This window comes from Haliaeetus albicilla, chromosome W, assembly GCF_947461875.1.
Source record: "Haliaeetus albicilla chromosome W, bHalAlb1.1, whole genome shotgun sequence".
NCBI lineage: Eukaryota > Metazoa > Chordata > Aves > Accipitriformes > Accipitridae > Haliaeetus > Haliaeetus albicilla.
Window position 1 is genome coordinate 35,384,572 of NC_091515.1, and position 14,281 is coordinate 35,398,852.

General features: G+C 60.9%; 4 protein-coding genes across 5 annotated transcripts; 2 read left to right on the plus strand and 2 right to left on the minus strand.

The window, feature by feature from the left end:
- Positions 1 to 96: 96 nt before the first annotated feature.
- Positions 97 to 1,773, minus strand: KCNK6 (potassium two pore domain channel subfamily K member 6). The gene is given in 6 exon segments (XM_069775127.1): positions 97 to 104; positions 323 to 592; positions 706 to 794; positions 796 to 1,099; positions 1,583 to 1,606; positions 1,609 to 1,773. Coding segments are annotated over 6 exon segments (831 nt in total). The 5' UTR covers positions 1,745 to 1,773.
- Positions 1,774 to 3,988: 2,215 nt separating this feature from the next.
- YIF1B (Yip1 interacting factor homolog B, membrane trafficking protein) lies at positions 3,989 to 5,733 on the plus strand. Its single transcript, XM_069774974.1, has 8 exons — positions 3,989 to 4,079; positions 4,161 to 4,408; positions 4,486 to 4,590; positions 4,682 to 4,760; positions 4,845 to 4,902; positions 5,010 to 5,165; positions 5,258 to 5,351; positions 5,456 to 5,733. The coding sequence occupies exons 1-8, from the start codon at positions 4,061 to 4,063 to the stop codon at positions 5,609 to 5,611; spliced, it is 915 nt and encodes a 304-aa protein (XP_069631075.1). The 5' UTR covers positions 3,989 to 4,060; the 3' UTR covers positions 5,612 to 5,733.
- Positions 5,734 to 7,859: 2,126 nt separating this feature from the next.
- SPINT2 (serine peptidase inhibitor, Kunitz type 2) lies at positions 7,860 to 11,505 on the minus strand. The gene is made up of 6 exons (XM_069775037.1): positions 11,396 to 11,505; positions 9,059 to 9,229; positions 8,656 to 8,712; positions 8,353 to 8,523; positions 8,203 to 8,256; positions 7,860 to 8,095 (listed from the first exon to the last, which is right to left on the minus strand). The coding sequence occupies exons 1-6, from the start codon at positions 11,484 to 11,486 to the stop codon at positions 7,926 to 7,928; spliced, it is 714 nt and encodes a 237-aa protein (XP_069631138.1). The 5' UTR covers positions 11,487 to 11,505; the 3' UTR covers positions 7,860 to 7,925.
- A 581-nt stretch (positions 11,506 to 12,086) lies between these two features.
- PPP1R14A (protein phosphatase 1 regulatory inhibitor subunit 14A) lies at positions 12,087 to 13,608 on the plus strand. 2 transcript variants are annotated; one of them, XM_069775435.1, is made up of 4 exons: positions 12,087 to 12,327; positions 12,810 to 12,890; positions 12,998 to 13,030; positions 13,320 to 13,601. In XM_069775435.1, exons 1-4 carry the CDS (start codon positions 12,115 to 12,117, stop codon positions 13,416 to 13,418), a joined length of 426 nt encoding a protein of 141 aa, XP_069631536.1. In that variant the 5' UTR covers positions 12,087 to 12,114; the 3' UTR covers positions 13,419 to 13,601. The 2 variants fall into 2 exon arrangements, with proteins under 2 accessions (XP_069631536.1, XP_069631537.1); XM_069775436.1 differs by lacking the exon at positions 12,998 to 13,030 and having other exon boundaries at positions 13,320 to 13,608.
- Positions 13,609 to 14,281: the final 673 nt, after the last annotated feature.

Below are 14,281 nucleotides of genomic sequence, written 5' to 3' on the forward strand. Positions count from 1 at the left end.
CCCCCAGGGGTGCTGGGACCCTGTGGGGCTGAGTCCATTATGGTGCTGGTGCCCCCCTCCAGGACTAGGACCCCCCCCCCTGGAACTGGGACCCCCCTATGGGACTGGGGGGGACCCCCCTAGCACTTGGACACCCCCCCATTGACACTGGGACCCCCCCTGCCATGGGATTTGGAAGTCCTCGTGGGATTGGGGACCCCCCCCTCCTCTCGACACCCCAAAAATGGGTGGTTGCCATCGGAAACCACCCTGGACACCTGGGTCCTCACCACCCTTCCTGTCGTTCCCCTCCAAACCATGGGGTGAACATGGTGAAACCAACCTGCTTTGAGCACCCTTTTATTCCCCCCCCCGCCCTGGTGTCCCCCATCCCCACCCAGGAATGCTACCGACGCTACCCGTTGATGTATTCCCCCCCCCACCTTGGCCCCCCCAGCTGGTTTCTCCCCATCCCTTGTCCCCTCCAACAACTCGGTGGCTTCATCTGGTGCCGAGATGCTGCCGGCAACACTGGTGACGCCGTGGAGCTCGGCCAACTGATGGAAGGTCTGTGCCAACAGCAGGACGCCCGTCAACCCCAGCAGCAGATACGCTGGCGGTGGCGGGCCAAGACGTCAAGAACCCAACCTCAACCCTTCCAAGACCTCCAATTTTGGGGCGGGGGGGTGCGTGGGGGGGTCCGACCCCCCCCCCAATTCTACTCACCGGCTACGGCTACTTGGTAGAGTTGCCTCAACGGTTGACCCGGTTGCTCAGCCGGCATGAGATCCCCCAACCCAATGGTGCAAAGAGATGACGCAGAAGTAGACGGCGTCCAAGTAGGTCCAAGTACCTTCAAGGATGTAGAACCCAGTGGTGGGGAGAAGCACCAAGACCCCCGAGGTGACCCCCACCAAGAAGATGAAGTGGGTACGGGCAGCCCCATGCCGTCTGTAGCCCCATCGCGCCTGTAGGTACAACTGGGGACGGTGGACCAAGGGCACCATCAACCGTTGGACGGTTGCCATCAACGTCAACATGGTGATGGGGATGCCCACCACGGCGTAGGCCATGCAGAAGGCTTTGCCAGTTGCCGAGAGGGGGGCCACCGAGCCATAGCCTGTTGCGGGGGGGGGGAGGAAGGGGGGGGGGGTTAATGGCGTGCCCCCCACCCCTCAACCCAGAGCTGGAGCTTGGGGAGGGGGGGAGGACATGGGGATGGGGGTGTAGGTGGGGGGGATGGGGGGGTTGTGGTCTTGGAGGGGTATGGTGGGGGGCCTGGGGGTGCGGGGGGGCTTGGGGGATCATGGGGTGCAGGGGGTCCTGGGGTGCACACGGGGTTCCTGGGGTGCACACTGGGGTCCTGGGGTGCATGGGGGTCCCAGGGATCATGGGGTGCACATGGGGGTCCCGGTGCTCACAGTGGTCCCATGGGTCCCAGCACTCACGGGGGTCCCAGGGGTCCCCAAGCTCCCAGGGGTCCCAGTGCACACAGGTGTCCCAGTGCACACAGGGGTCCCCGATCTCCCGAGGGTCCCAGGGGGTCCCAGATCTTCGGGGGGGGTCCCAGGGGTCCAGGTGCTCCCAGGGATGCTGCCCTTACCCACGGTGGTGAGGAGGGTGGTGAGAAGAGGAAGGCGGTGGTGAGGTCCCACTCGGAGGCATTGGGGGTCCCGGGTGTCCCCTCCAGCACCCACAGCCCCAGTGCTCCCAGCAACAGCAGCCCAGCGTAGGCGACCACCAACAGCACCGTGCCGCACCCCATGGCCCCGTGCCCATCACCGCGGCCTCTGACCGCCCCCGGGATCCGCCCCGGGGCGGGGCGGGGGGTAATGGGTGGTGGGAGGGAGGGCAGCACCCCCCCAGGGAACCAGTAATGGGGGGGTAACTGGGATGACCAGTAATGGGGTGCAACTGGGGGATTCGGGTGCAACTAGGTTGACCAGTAATGGGGGGCAACTGGGGGATTGGGGTGCCCAGTAATGGGGGATAACTGGGGGGTTGGGGTGCAACTGGGGTGGCTGGTACTGGGGTGCAGCTGGGGTGCCCAGTACCAGGGTGCCCAGTACTGGGGTGCAACTGGAGTGACTGGTCAGTAGGCACCAGGCCAAGGTGGGGGGGCAGGAACCCCCCTAGGTCATGTAATGAACGGGTTAACATTGTTCATGAAATCGAGAAGGGGGAAGACACATATTGAGAGTTAACATATGCCTTGTGTAATTAACAAAAACTTGCTTAAGTGATGCGTAAAGGTCACGGGAAGAGGGCAATGGCTATAACTTACTAGATAAGGGGGAAAAAAGCAATGGCTATAACTTACTAGATAAGGAGAGGAAGGACAACAGCTGCAATTAACCAAGACTGTATTTCTCCACATCAAAAGACATTCTACATCAAAGGATACTCATCCTTGAGAAAATTTACCAAATCTGCATAGTAACAGACCTGCACAAGTGAAGAAAGAAGAAGCAGGACAAGGCGGAGACTTACAAGAAAGGGGTACATGAAATGTATATAAGGAATGTAACAGTAACATAAAGTTGCGGGCCTGTGGCGGAGCATTGCCTCCCCGGCCGCCCAGCGCTGTTTTGCTCTCTTATCGCTTGCTAATAAATTCGATTTTTTTATTCAATACAAATTGGCTCCTCCAATTTGTCACGAGCGTTTATAACAGGTCACACCTCCCGCCACAGACAGACAGGGTGTCCGTCTGTCCGTCCATCCCCCCCGGAAGTGCCCAGCAGTCATGGTGACGTGCGGAAAACAGACTCCACAATCAGTGAGATTGTAAAATAGATATGTTCATTCAGCGCTGGGCAGCACGGGGGGTAGTCCCACCAAAGTCGTGTGCGCCTGACTTGGCAGTTCGCTTCAAATTTATACAGTCAAGTGTTACATATACATAGAGTTTCGCATTACGCCTATACATTGGCATGACCTATCCCCGCTTCATATTAAAATTAGCTCCAGTAAGTAATTTCCATAGTCTCCTCTCAACTGCGCCTGCGCAGTGCCTCCTTATGGTGGTCGTGAAGATGAAGGCTGTATGTCTTCGCGGTGAACTCTTAACCTGTCCCTGCGCAGACTCAGTCGCTCCTTGGCATTTATCCAAATCACAAGGCCGGTCTTGGCTGGTTCTTGGGGTCGACTGCTGCTTCTTATCAGGGACTATCTCTTGCTTTAGTTAGTTTCAACAATGTAAATGTTAAACATCATTTCTCATCCCCTTGGGCTATGTCTACTTCTATTGAAATTCCTTTAACTTCATTACAAGCTAGATAATTATGAAACAGTTCCAATCTACATCCATATCTACTAAGATTCCCTTAACTCCCCTTCTCTCAACGGGACTGTCACACACTCCCACGGGACCAGCAGTTTCCTGCTGTGGCCACCCTGGTGATGTGGGGGGGGGGGGCGGGGGGACAGACACATAACAGGGGACATGGACACCCACACGGGGGGGGGGGGGGGGGGGGGGGTCCTGGTTGGGGGGGGGACAGGGACGTGGTGGACCCTGCCCAGCCTCTGTGGAGCGACGTGGGCTGTGGGGATGGGGATGATGACACCCAAGGGACACCATGGTGCTGGGGACACTGGCCACCACGGCCATCTCCATGGCCATGATACCACAGCCCTGGGGACATCCCTGGGGACACCGTGGCCCTGGGGACACCACAGCCACCAGGGCCATGGCCATGACACTGTGGCCCTGGGGCCACCACAGCCCTGGGGCCACATGGGGACCACCAGGCCCCGCCCAGGCCTGCTCCGTTGCCATGGCGACACCAGGCGGGGCAGATGCCGCCATCTTGAAGCCGGGCACGACATCCCGGGTCCTCCCCCCGCCCCCTCCCACTTCCCCGCCCCCTCCCACTTCCCCGCCCCCTCCCACTTCCCCGCCCCCTCCCACTTCCCCGCCCCCTCCCACTTCCCCGCCCCCTCCCACTTCCCCGCCCCCTCGCTTCCAGTTACCTGAAGGGCGGGGCTGCCAACGACTTCCGGCAGAGCGGCCAATCAACGCAGCGCCGGAGAGGAGACACGTGACGCGCTAGCTAGCGGAAGTGGGAGATGTGGCAGGATGGAGCTGGAGCGGCATGGTGAGCGCGGGGGGTGGGGTTGAGGCGACCGGTTCCGACCGTCCAACACCTCCTCAGGCTTCACTTCTCCTCTCCCCGCAGCCCCTAAACGCCGGGTACCGGTGGCGGCCCCGCGTATGGCGGATCCTCACCCTCTCTTCGATGATACCAGCGCGGCGGGAGGCGGAGGCGGTGGCGGGGCCCAACCGGGCCGGGGTTATGGGGGTCCGCCTCCCGTTTCCTCCCCCTACCCACCTCCCGCTTCTTTCCTGAGAGAACCGGTATCTAGCCTGGCCGTGGTTTACGGCAGCAGTTTGGCCAGTCAGGGCCGCGATATCGTGGACCGTAACGTGAGTGGTACCGGGGGGGGGGGGCGCCGCCGGTTACCGGGACCCACCCCCTTCACGGCTTTTTTACTTCCCCACAGCTCGATCGGTTCATCCCGGTGGGGAGACTGAAGTATTATTTTGCTGTGGACACTGTCTACGTGGGCAGAAAACTGGGGCTCCTCATTTTTCCCTTCGTGCATCAGGTGAGGGGGGGCCGGTACCGGGGGGGGGCATTACCGGGGCCCCGGGGGGGGGGGGGGGCCTAACGGTGTTTTCCATCCCCCCTTCACCAAGGACTGGCAGGTGAGGTACCAGCAGGATACCCCAGTTGCCCCCCGTTTCGACGTCAACGCCCCCGATCTCTACATCCCGGGTATGTTTCTGGCCCCTCCATGTCCCCTATCTCCCCCTGTGCCCCCCTCTCTGGTGACATGTGTTTTGTGTGTGTGTGTCCCAGTGATGGCTTTCGTCACCTACATCCTCGTTGCCGGCTTGGCTCTGGGCACCCAGAACAGGTGAGGAGGATGCTGACACCCAAGTTCCCCCCCCCCCCCCCCGAAAGGGGGTGCAAGCAAAACCATGCCCCCCTCTCCAAATTTAAGGTGTCTGTTCCCCCCTCCAGATTCTCCCCCGACAGCCTGGGCTTGCAGGCGAGCTCGGCGCTGGCCTGGTTGATCGTGGAGGTGCTGGCTGTCCTCCTCAGCCTCTACCTCGTCACCGTCACCACCGACCTCACCACCATCGACCTCATCGCCTTTGCCGGCTACAAATACGTGGGGTGAGAGGTGGTTTTTTAGTGTGTGTGGGTGTGTTTTATTTTGGGGGGACGGACGGACTACAGCTTGATAAACCCCCCTCTGCTGACAGCAGGATGATCATCGGCCTCGTCTTTGGGCTCCTCTTCGGCCGAACTGGTTACTATGTGGTGCTGAGCTGGTGCTGCCTCAGCATATTCATCTTCATGGTAAAAAAAAAAAAGAAAAAAAAGGGGTGCAGGGAAAAAAGGGGAATGCTTTTTGGAGGGGCTTCACTCCCTTTTTTTTTTCCTGCTCCCACTCCCCACAACAGATCAGGACACTGCGGCTGAAGCTGCTGTCGGAGGCGGCAGCCGAGGGGGTGTTGGTGCAAGGGGCCAAAAACCAGCTGCGGATGTACCTGACCATGGCCATTGCCACTGCCCAGCCCCTCTTCATGTACTGGCTCACCTACCACCTCCTCAGGTGAGGGGTGGCCCCCTGAACCCCATTTTACCCCCCCAACCCTGTTTTACTCCCTGCAAACCCACTTTGTGCCCAGCCCTGAACCCCACTTTGCCCTCAGCTGCTTCAATAAATGCTGCCTGGGGAGCATGGTGTGGTATCTGTACCCCATTTTTTTGGGGTGGGGTGGGTTACCCCTGCTTTTGAGGGGGTGCAGGCCACTTGGGGGTCTTTGGATAGTGGGGCCCCCTGCCATGTCACAGGTGTTGCTTTTAGGGGTGTGGGAACAAGCTGTTGGGGGGGGGTGTCCCCCAGCTAAAGCCACCAGGTTTTGGGGTCTCCTTTCAGCCCCCCCCCTCCAGAATTCCAGGGTGTGGGGGCAGCCACCCCTGGGGTTTTGTCCCCCCCCACCCAGTGACACCAGGGTGTGACATGTGGACTTTGCTCTGGTGATGCCTTCAAGCTCTTTATAAGTGTGGGGGGACACACAGGTGACACCCCATGGGGGGGGGGGGGGGCCTTGTCAGCCCCTTGTCCCCCCCCCCCCAGTGACTTTTCTTCTCTTTGGGTTTCTTGTGCAGTTTGTCCTTTTTCTTGTGCTTGTGGCTGGGGCCATGGTGCTGGGGGGCAGGGGTGTTAATGGGGTGGGGGGGACACACATAGGGCTGTGTTGCCCCCCAAAATGGGGTGCAAAGGGATTTTGGGGTGCAGGGGACATGGGGGAAGGCTCTGTCCTTACCTTTCCCTCATTGTCAGAGCTGGAACTGGAGGAGTCAGAGGAGTGGCCATCCTGGGGGGGGAGGGTGTGTGTGTGTGGAATTAGAGGGGGCCCTGGGGTGCCCCCCACCCAGCAGGGGGCAGGGTCCCAGGGCTCAGGGGGTGCTGGAGCAGTGGGGTCTCAAGGTTCTGGGGTGCTGGAGTTGGGGGGGGTGGTCCTGGTGTAATGGGGTCCCCAAGCTTGGGGGGCAATCCTGGGGCTGTGAGGGTCACTGGGGTGGGGCACTCTGCAGTGTGGGGGTCCCCAGGCTAGGTGAGTGTGGGGTTCCAGGACTGGGGGGCATCCCTAAAGTAGGGGGGAGCTGTGGGGGTCCCAGGAGTTTGGGGTCCTCAGGGCCATGGGTGCTGGGCTGTGGGGGTCCCTGGGGGGGGGGGGGAGGCGGCCTGGGGTTCAGTGCCAGGGTGGGGGAGGGTCTGCACAGCCCCTCACCTTGTGCTTTTTGCTTGGCTCCTTGTGGTGCTGCTTGTCCATGGCAGGGGGAGCTGCCAGCAGCTGCAGCACCAGCCCAGCCCCCCCGGGCTTCTATGGGTGCATGGGGGGGGGCAGGACAGACAGGCCTTGCCCTGGGCAGTGCCTTTTGGGGTGGGGTCCAAATACTTTTGGGGGGGTGTATTTGCATGGTGGGGGGGCCAAGGTTCAGGATCCCCCCACCCAAACCAGGGACAGTTCTGTCCCTTCCCCCCCCAACACCCCAATTTTCCCCAGCAGGTTGTGGGGGGGGAATAGGGGGGACCCCCCCCAGGTGTGTTCCAGATCCAGCCCAGCCAGCACCAGGGTGGGGCCACAGGGTTTATCCTTGCTGAGCCAGCAGACTGGGAGGGGCCACATATAAGGGGGTGCAAGTGCCCCCCTAGGGGCCTGGACACCCTGTTTTTGCCCCCCCCTCAAAGGGCCTCATCTGGGCTTGGGGGGGGGGTCCCAGGCCCATGAGAGCTTCCCACTCTCCCCATGGTTGAGATTCTCAGCCTCCCCACCCCCCTCAGGGACTTTTAGGGTGCCCCCCACCCACCCCAAGAAACCCAAGCCCCCCCCAGAGGGTGGTTCACATCTCCCTTTATTCAGAAAAAAAAATAAATCCCTCTAACGTATTAAAAAAAACACCCCCAAAATTAATAATTAAACCCTAAATCTGGTTGATTTGACACAACAGTCAGGAACACCCCCCACATGCCCCCCCCCCAAAAGCAAGGGGACAGGGTCCCCCAAAAGCACTAAGACCCCCCCCAAATCACTGGGAGAGGGTCTGCCCCCCCCTCCAGGTGCACAGCCAGCTGCTGAATCCAGGTGGGAAAAGCCAGGGAAGGGGGGGGAGAACCCCCCCCCTCATGGGAGAGGGATTCTCCCATCCCCCACTAGTGTTTCCCCACAACCCTGTTTTTCTACAAAATAATTAAAAAAAAAAAGCCCCGAAAAAAAGAGGAAAAATAATAAAAATAATTACAAAGAACAAGTGAGGTGCCCAAAATGCACCAGAGACATCATAGGGAGGGGGCAGTCCTCCCACCTTGGGGGGGGGGGTGGGGTGGTAGTGTCCAGAAAGAGGGGATGCACCCCCCCCTTCTCAGAGGGTGTAGGCATTGCTCATCAGATATTCCTTGTCATTGCCGGGGCTCCATCTCGTTCCCACTCCCAGCAGCTCTGGTTTTCTCTGGCACGTCTTGAGGGTGATGTCCGTCACATAACCCAACAAAATGGCTGCCAGGATGGCCAGGAGCACCCCCAGTGCCAGCACTGTGTGTGTGTGGGGAGGGGGGGGACACCCCAAAAAAAAGAGGGAACATCAGGATGTCACCCATGTGCCCAAGGGAGGTGGAGAAGGGAGCCCTGCCAGCGCTTACCTTTGGTAGAGAGAAAATCGCCACGGAAATTGGCACCGGTGCCACTGGTATCTTCTGCAGGAAAGGAAACCGGAGTGAGATGGGGCGGACAGGGGATGGGGACACCAGAATGTCCCCAAGGCTGCTCGGGGACAGTCCCCTGCCCCTCACCTGGCTTGGGGCTGCAGCGTTTCAAGCATTCCTCTTCATTCTGGTAGTTGTTCTTATTTCCCTGGCAGCCACCATAGATGAATCGCTGGCAGGTTCGGTTTGCCGGGCTGTAGTACCAGCGCAGGAAGGAGGCACGGCATGGGCCGGTCACCCGGGGGACAGTGCAGTATGCTGGGGGGGGGAAGATTTAAGGGAGGGTACATTGGGCACAGACCACCCCCCAAATTCTCCTGGCCTTGCCCAAGGAAATGGGGGGGGAAGGGAAGGGATTCAGCAGCACCAAGCATCGCAGTGAGGTTTTACCATTGTAGGTGAAGTTGGCTTCGGTCTGCTCGGCGCAATGCTCAGGTTTCTTTGGAGCTGGGGAAAATGATTAAAAAAAAATAATCAAACCACAAACCCAAAATGACCCAGTTTGGTGGGTTATTTGGGGTGTTCGATGCCAAAACCATAAAAAAGAACTGCAAATGACCCAATTTGGTGAGTTATTTTGGGGTGTTTGACGCCAAATTCGGGTGTTAAAGCCTCCTGAGCTGGTTCCCGGGGGAGGATTTGGGTGAGGGATTCCCCCCAAACCGGGACGCAGCCGCGTCAGCATTCACCGCAACTTCCACTCGCGGTGAATGCCAGGATGATCCCCAGATCCCCCCAGGGATGGGATCAGCACCGTGTGTGTCCATGTCCCCCCCCTCCACAGTGACCTTACTCCCTCCGAGGACGCAGCTCTCCTGACATTCCCGCTCCGTCAGGAAGTTGTTGGCATTCCCCTTGCAGCCACCAAAGACGAAGCTTTGGCATGAACCGCCAGTGATGTTGAACCACCACCGCGGCATCGAGGCCCGGCACTGTCCCACCGCCTTGGGCAGCGAGCAGAGCTCTGCCAGGAGGAAAACCAAAAAAAGACATTTACCTTCACAACCAAAAACCCCACTTTCCCCAAATTTTAAGGGGGCAGATGCAACCCCCCCGCATTGGGAAGGGATTTACCAGCTCAGCAGCCCGACTCCGTGCCAATTCCCGGCACGAGGCAGAGCCCAGGAGGCGAACTGTCCCCTCCCAAAAAAACATCCAGCAGCCCCCCCAGCCTGCGCTGCTGGAAATCGGGCAGCGAGCGGTGCTCTGGGGCCAGAGCGACGGCAAATCCACTGGGATAATAAATAATAAACCGAGTAATAGTAATAAACCAACAATAATAAACCAAATAATAATAAACTGACAATAAAAATAATAATAAACCAAATAATGATGATAATAAACCAAAGAGCCAGAAACTCCCAGTTTTAGACAAAACCAAGCCTAAATCCCCAAATTCGGGCTTCACCAAAATCCCCCATCACAAAACCACCCCCCCGGCCACTTCCCGGCAGGCCGGGAGATGGGGGGGACGACACCCCAAACAGGATCACAGGGTGGGGGTACAGCCCCTGAGAGGCATGGGGAGGTTTTGGGGGGCCTCTATCTGCTGGCCCCCCCCAACTTAATACACCTCCTGGAGTTGGGGGGGGGGGGGGTGGAGAAGAGCCAGCAGCACACAGATTTGCTGGGCCCATGGCCACAGACACTCCAGGTGCCGCAAAATTATCTGGCTGGGACCTGATTTCCAGCTGAAAGTGATGAAATATGTTAAAAAAACCCCAAACAACCCAAAAAGCCACATTTTTGGCTCAGGAAAAGAAAATCCCAGCAGGATCAGAATTCAGCAGCCCAGGGAGAGACCCAAATTTCTTCCTCGTTAAGCCACCGAGGTAATGAACTGGGTTTAAAAGTGCAAGTCATTTCCTGTTTACAGAGAATTTGAGGCCAGCGACTAGGCAAACTCACTCCCTCTAGGGCTCCCAGCCGCTCTCCGGGGTCAGTTGGGATAACCGGGATCCAGATTTTTGCCGGGGGGGGGGAAGCCACTGCTCCACTCCGAGGAAGCAGGATGGATCCTGTGACTGCTGGGGGGGTAGGCTGAATCAGCCCCCCCCCCCCCCCCAGGCTGGGGATGCTTTGAAGCCCCGTAACCCTCCCCCCCCAAAAAAAAAAAACAACCCCAGGGCATCAGGGAAGGCTTGGGCTGGATTTCCTCAAGACGAAGAGGAAGCTTGGAGCAGAGGGAATGACAGCGTGGTGGCCTGGGGGAGGGGTGTGTGTGTGTCTGTGAAACCCCTTTTTGACCCCCCCCCCCCATGCCTTGCCAGAGCCACTGGGGCAGCTTCACCTGGCCCCCTCCCCGTGAAGGGAAGGAACAATGAGCTATTTTGGGTTTAAAAATGACAAAAAAAGAAAGGAACAGAGGCTTTTCCCAGAGAAGTAGCAGCAGGGCCACCATGACCAGAGACCCCCTTCCCCAAAGGGCCTGGACCCCCCCAGGAGGATTTAGAGACCCCCCCCATCAAGGCCATGACCCCCCAGAGTCCCCCCCCCAGGGACCCAGGGTCATTCCCTGAGGCTGTGACCCCACTCAGGCCTTTCCCCTAAGGTCACAACCCACCAAAAGGCCACAACCCCACACAACCTGCCCCCCCAAGAGGGGTTCCAAGACCCTCCCCTGATGCTGTGACCCCCCAGGGCCACCCCCAAGGGCCCAGGCTCACCCCCCAAGCCCATGACCCTACTCAAGACTCTCCCTAGGCCTCCCCTCCAAAGGCCATGAGCCTTACAGAGGCCCCCAGAGCCCCCCCCCCCCAAGTCTTCAGAGCCACCCCTCAAGGCTGTGAGCCCCCCAAAGGTCAGGACCCCCCCAGAGGTCCCCAGAGTCCCTCCAAAGCCACAGCCTGCCCCCCAGGAGCCTTCAGAGCCACCCCCCCATGGGGGGACCCCCCTCAAACCCTCCCTGGGACCGACCCCCGAAGGTCAGGACCTCCTCATGGCCCTTACAGAGGCCCCCAGAAGCCTTCAGAGCCCCTCCCTCAAGGCTGTGACCCCCCTCAAACCCTCCCTGGGACCCCTCCCAAGGCCAGGACCCCCTCAGGATCCACCACCCGGGCTGGCCCCCCCCCCCCAAAGGCCCTCAGGAGGCCGCGGCCTCCCCCCCCCGGGGCCTGGAGGCGGCCGTTACCGAGCAGGGGGGGCCCCTCGGGGCCGAGCCGAGCGTTAATAGCAGCGGCCGTGGGCAGGAGGAGCAGCGGAAGGAACCACCCAGACGCCATGGTGGCTGCCGCTGCGTCACATAGGTGCGCCCCACCCCGCCGCCGAGCTCCGCCCCTCCCTCAAGCTCCGCCCCACCTCCGAGCTCCGCCCCCCGTCGGCCGCAGGTCCCGCCCGCCCGGGCGCTGCCGCTAAGTCCCGCCCCTTCGTTTGCATGTGGCGCGGGAAAAAAGTGCTGCACCACGCCCCTGGGAGAGCCGGCGCTATAGGGGGCTATAGGGTTAGGGGAGCTGTGGGTGCTATGGGGGACTATAGGGTTAGTGGAGTGGTGCTGTAGGGTACTGTGGGATCTATAGGGTCCACGGGAGCTGTGGGCTCTATAGGGGGCTATAGGACCTGTAGGGTTCACGGGAGCTGTGGGCTCTATAGGGGGCTATAGGGCCTATAGGGTCTATAGGGTTAGGGGAGCTGTGGGCGCTGTAGGGGCTTATAGGGTCTATAGGGTTAGATGAGCTGTGGGCTCTATAGGTCTCTATGGGGGGGCGGAGGGGAGCTCCCCGGTTTACCGCCCCCCCCCCGCCCCTCCGTGGGCCCCTCTCCTCCCCCGCCCCAGCCCCTCCCCCCCGGCCGCCCCTCCCCCCCACCCCTATAGTCGGCGGTTCCCCCCTGAGTGCTGCGTCCCCACAAGCGATGGCGGCGGACCGCGTGGGGCGGCGGCAGAGACAGGGGGGTTCCCCGGGCCGCTCCCCCGCTGTCCGGCGTCCCCAACCCCCCGCCCGCAGCCCCGGGTTCCAGCGGCGACCTGCGAGGGTCACCGTCAAGTACAACCGGCGGGAGCTGCAGCGGCGGCTGGACACCGAGCAGTGGATCGACGGGCGGCTGGAAGAGCTCTACCGCGGGCGGGTAGGGACGGGAACGGCGACGGCACCGGCACCGGGAACGGGAACGGGAACGGGACCCGGAGCAGCACCGGGAGCGGGAATGATACCGGGAGCGGGAACGAGACCGGGAGCAGCGCCGGGACCGGGTGTCCGTCCTCCGTCCGCCGGGCCCCATGCCGGACCCGGTCCCCCGTGGGAACGACACGGAGGGACCCTGGGGGGGAGGGCGGGGGGACACGGGGACAGATGGGAGGTGACAGATGTCCCGTTATCCCGCTGGCCTCGGCGGGGGGCACACGCGGGGGGGGGTTGGGGACACGTGGGAGGGGTTGGGGACACACCGCGGGGGAGGGGTGTGCGTGGACTCGGGGACACCCAGGCCCCACGCGGGGAGGGGTTGGGGACAACCCCCCCAACGCGTGGGGGGACACACAACATGACAGGCGGGGTGGTGGGTGGTCTTGGGGACACCCAGGGGTGTCCCTGTGTCCCCCCCCATGGCAGGAGGGGGAGATGCCGGACGAGGTGAACATCGATGACCTCCTGGAGCTGGAGACAGACGAGGAACGAGCCCAGAAGCTGCAGGTGTGGTTTTGGGGGGGGGGGCACCCCACACGAGTTTTGAGTGGGGGAGGCCCATGCGTGACACACACCCCCCTCCTCACATCCTGCCCCCCCATCCATCCATCCAGGGCATCCTGAGATTGTGCACTGCTGACACCGAGGTACGCACCCATGGGGGGGGGGGCGGGCATGCATGGGGTGGTGACACGAGTGGGGGGGGGGTGCATGCTGCCAACCCCCCCCCCCCCACACACACACATTCTCCCAGCTCCGGCTGCTCCAACCAAGCTTTAAAAGGCAAAAGTATTCAGCTCTGGCTTCCTCCGGGGGGGCCTTTTCCTCCCCACTTATCTCCGGCAGCAGCTTCAGGGAAGGGGGGGGGGCTTAATTTTTTGGGGGGTCTCTAATTAGTCCCCCCTCCTTTTTTTTATACTCCTCCCCTCCACGCAGGACTTCGTACGGGAGCTCCTCACCCAACTCAAGGGGCTACCAAAGCAACAAGTCCTCCAGCGACCCAGCCCGGAGGACCCCAACCCACCCCCCCCGTGACCCCCCCCACTCGTGACCGGGGGGTGTGGGGTCACCCACTTCCAGCGCCCATAAGGGGTCCCCCACCCCCCCCAGCACCCATTGTACAGTATTTAAGCCCACCCACCATGTAAATCCTTTGACACCCCCCCTCCCCTGGAATAAAACCTCGCTGCATCACATGGGTGGGGGTGGTGTGTGGCAGGAACCCCCCCAAAAATTTGGGGCCCCCCAAAAAAAACAGGGACCCCCTAAAAAAATAGGGAGCCCCCCCCAACAGCCGCCCCCCCCCCCCCAAGCATTGCCCACCTCCTTCTGCCAGCTCCATATTTAGGCATGAGCCCAGCATCGCTCCAGCCCCGGGGGGGAACACGGGGACACACACACAACAACCCCCCCCCCCCCGAGGCTCCTTGTCCCCAGGGTTGTCCACCCCAAAAAAAACCTTTGTGTCACTGAGGTGATGAGCTGCCCTGTTCTCAGCACCCCCCTCCCCACCAACTGTTTATAGAAGAATCCAGATGTTGGGAACATCTGGCCAGGAAGTGCCCCCCCCCCCCCAGCTCCATTCCCAGAGGGGGGGCCCTGCAGGGATCCTGACCCCCCCAAAAAATGGGGGGCTGCCCCCCCATGCTTGGACCCCCCCCCAAATCACTTTTATTGTGTGGGAATGGGCCAAAATTTGGGGGGGGGCGATACTGGGGGGGTGGACTGGGAATATTGGGGGGGCTGGGGGTATGGGGAGGGGTTGGGGGGTCACAACCTGTACCCCAAAAGATGTTGGGGTTCCACAGCCATGGATGGGGGGGGCACCCATGGAGGAGGGACTGTGAGCCCCCAGCATCCTCCCCTGGGAGGGGGTGGGCATGCTGGGGTGCTGCCCC

What these genes read in the sequence shown, in the direction of transcription:
- SPINT2 (XM_069775037.1), bottom strand. Translation starts at nt 11,486, where the DNA reads ATGGCGTCTGGGTGGTTCCTTCCGCTGCTCCTCCTGCCCACGGCCGCT. An exon ending in AGCCAACTTCACCTACAATG is followed by an intron (nt 8,524 to 8,655) that starts GTAAAACCTCAC and finishes TCCCCCCCCCAG; the next exon opens with CATACTGCACTGTCCCCCGG. An exon ending in CGATTTTCTCTCTACCAAAG is followed by an intron (nt 8,096 to 8,202) that starts GTAAGCGCTGGC and finishes ACACACACACAG; the next exon opens with TGCTGGCACTGGGGGTGCTC.
- YIF1B (XM_069774974.1), top strand. An exon ending in GCGATATCGTGGACCGTAAC is followed by an intron (nt 4,409 to 4,485) that starts GTGAGTGGTACC and finishes ACTTCCCCACAG; the next exon opens with CTCGATCGGTTCATCCCGGT. An exon ending in CCCCGATCTCTACATCCCGG is followed by an intron (nt 4,761 to 4,844) that starts GTATGTTTCTGG and finishes TGTGTGTCCCAG; the next exon opens with TGATGGCTTTCGTCACCTAC.
- PPP1R14A (XM_069775435.1), top strand. Translation starts at nt 12,115, where the DNA reads ATGGCGGCGGACCGCGTGGGGCGGCGGCAGAGACAGGGGGGTTCCCCG. An exon ending in AACGAGCCCAGAAGCTGCAG is followed by an intron (nt 12,891 to 12,997) that starts GTGTGGTTTTGG and finishes CCATCCATCCAG; the next exon opens with GGCATCCTGAGATTGTGCAC. An exon ending in TGTGCACTGCTGACACCGAG is followed by an intron (nt 13,031 to 13,319) that starts GTACGCACCCAT and finishes CCCTCCACGCAG; the next exon opens with GACTTCGTACGGGAGCTCCT.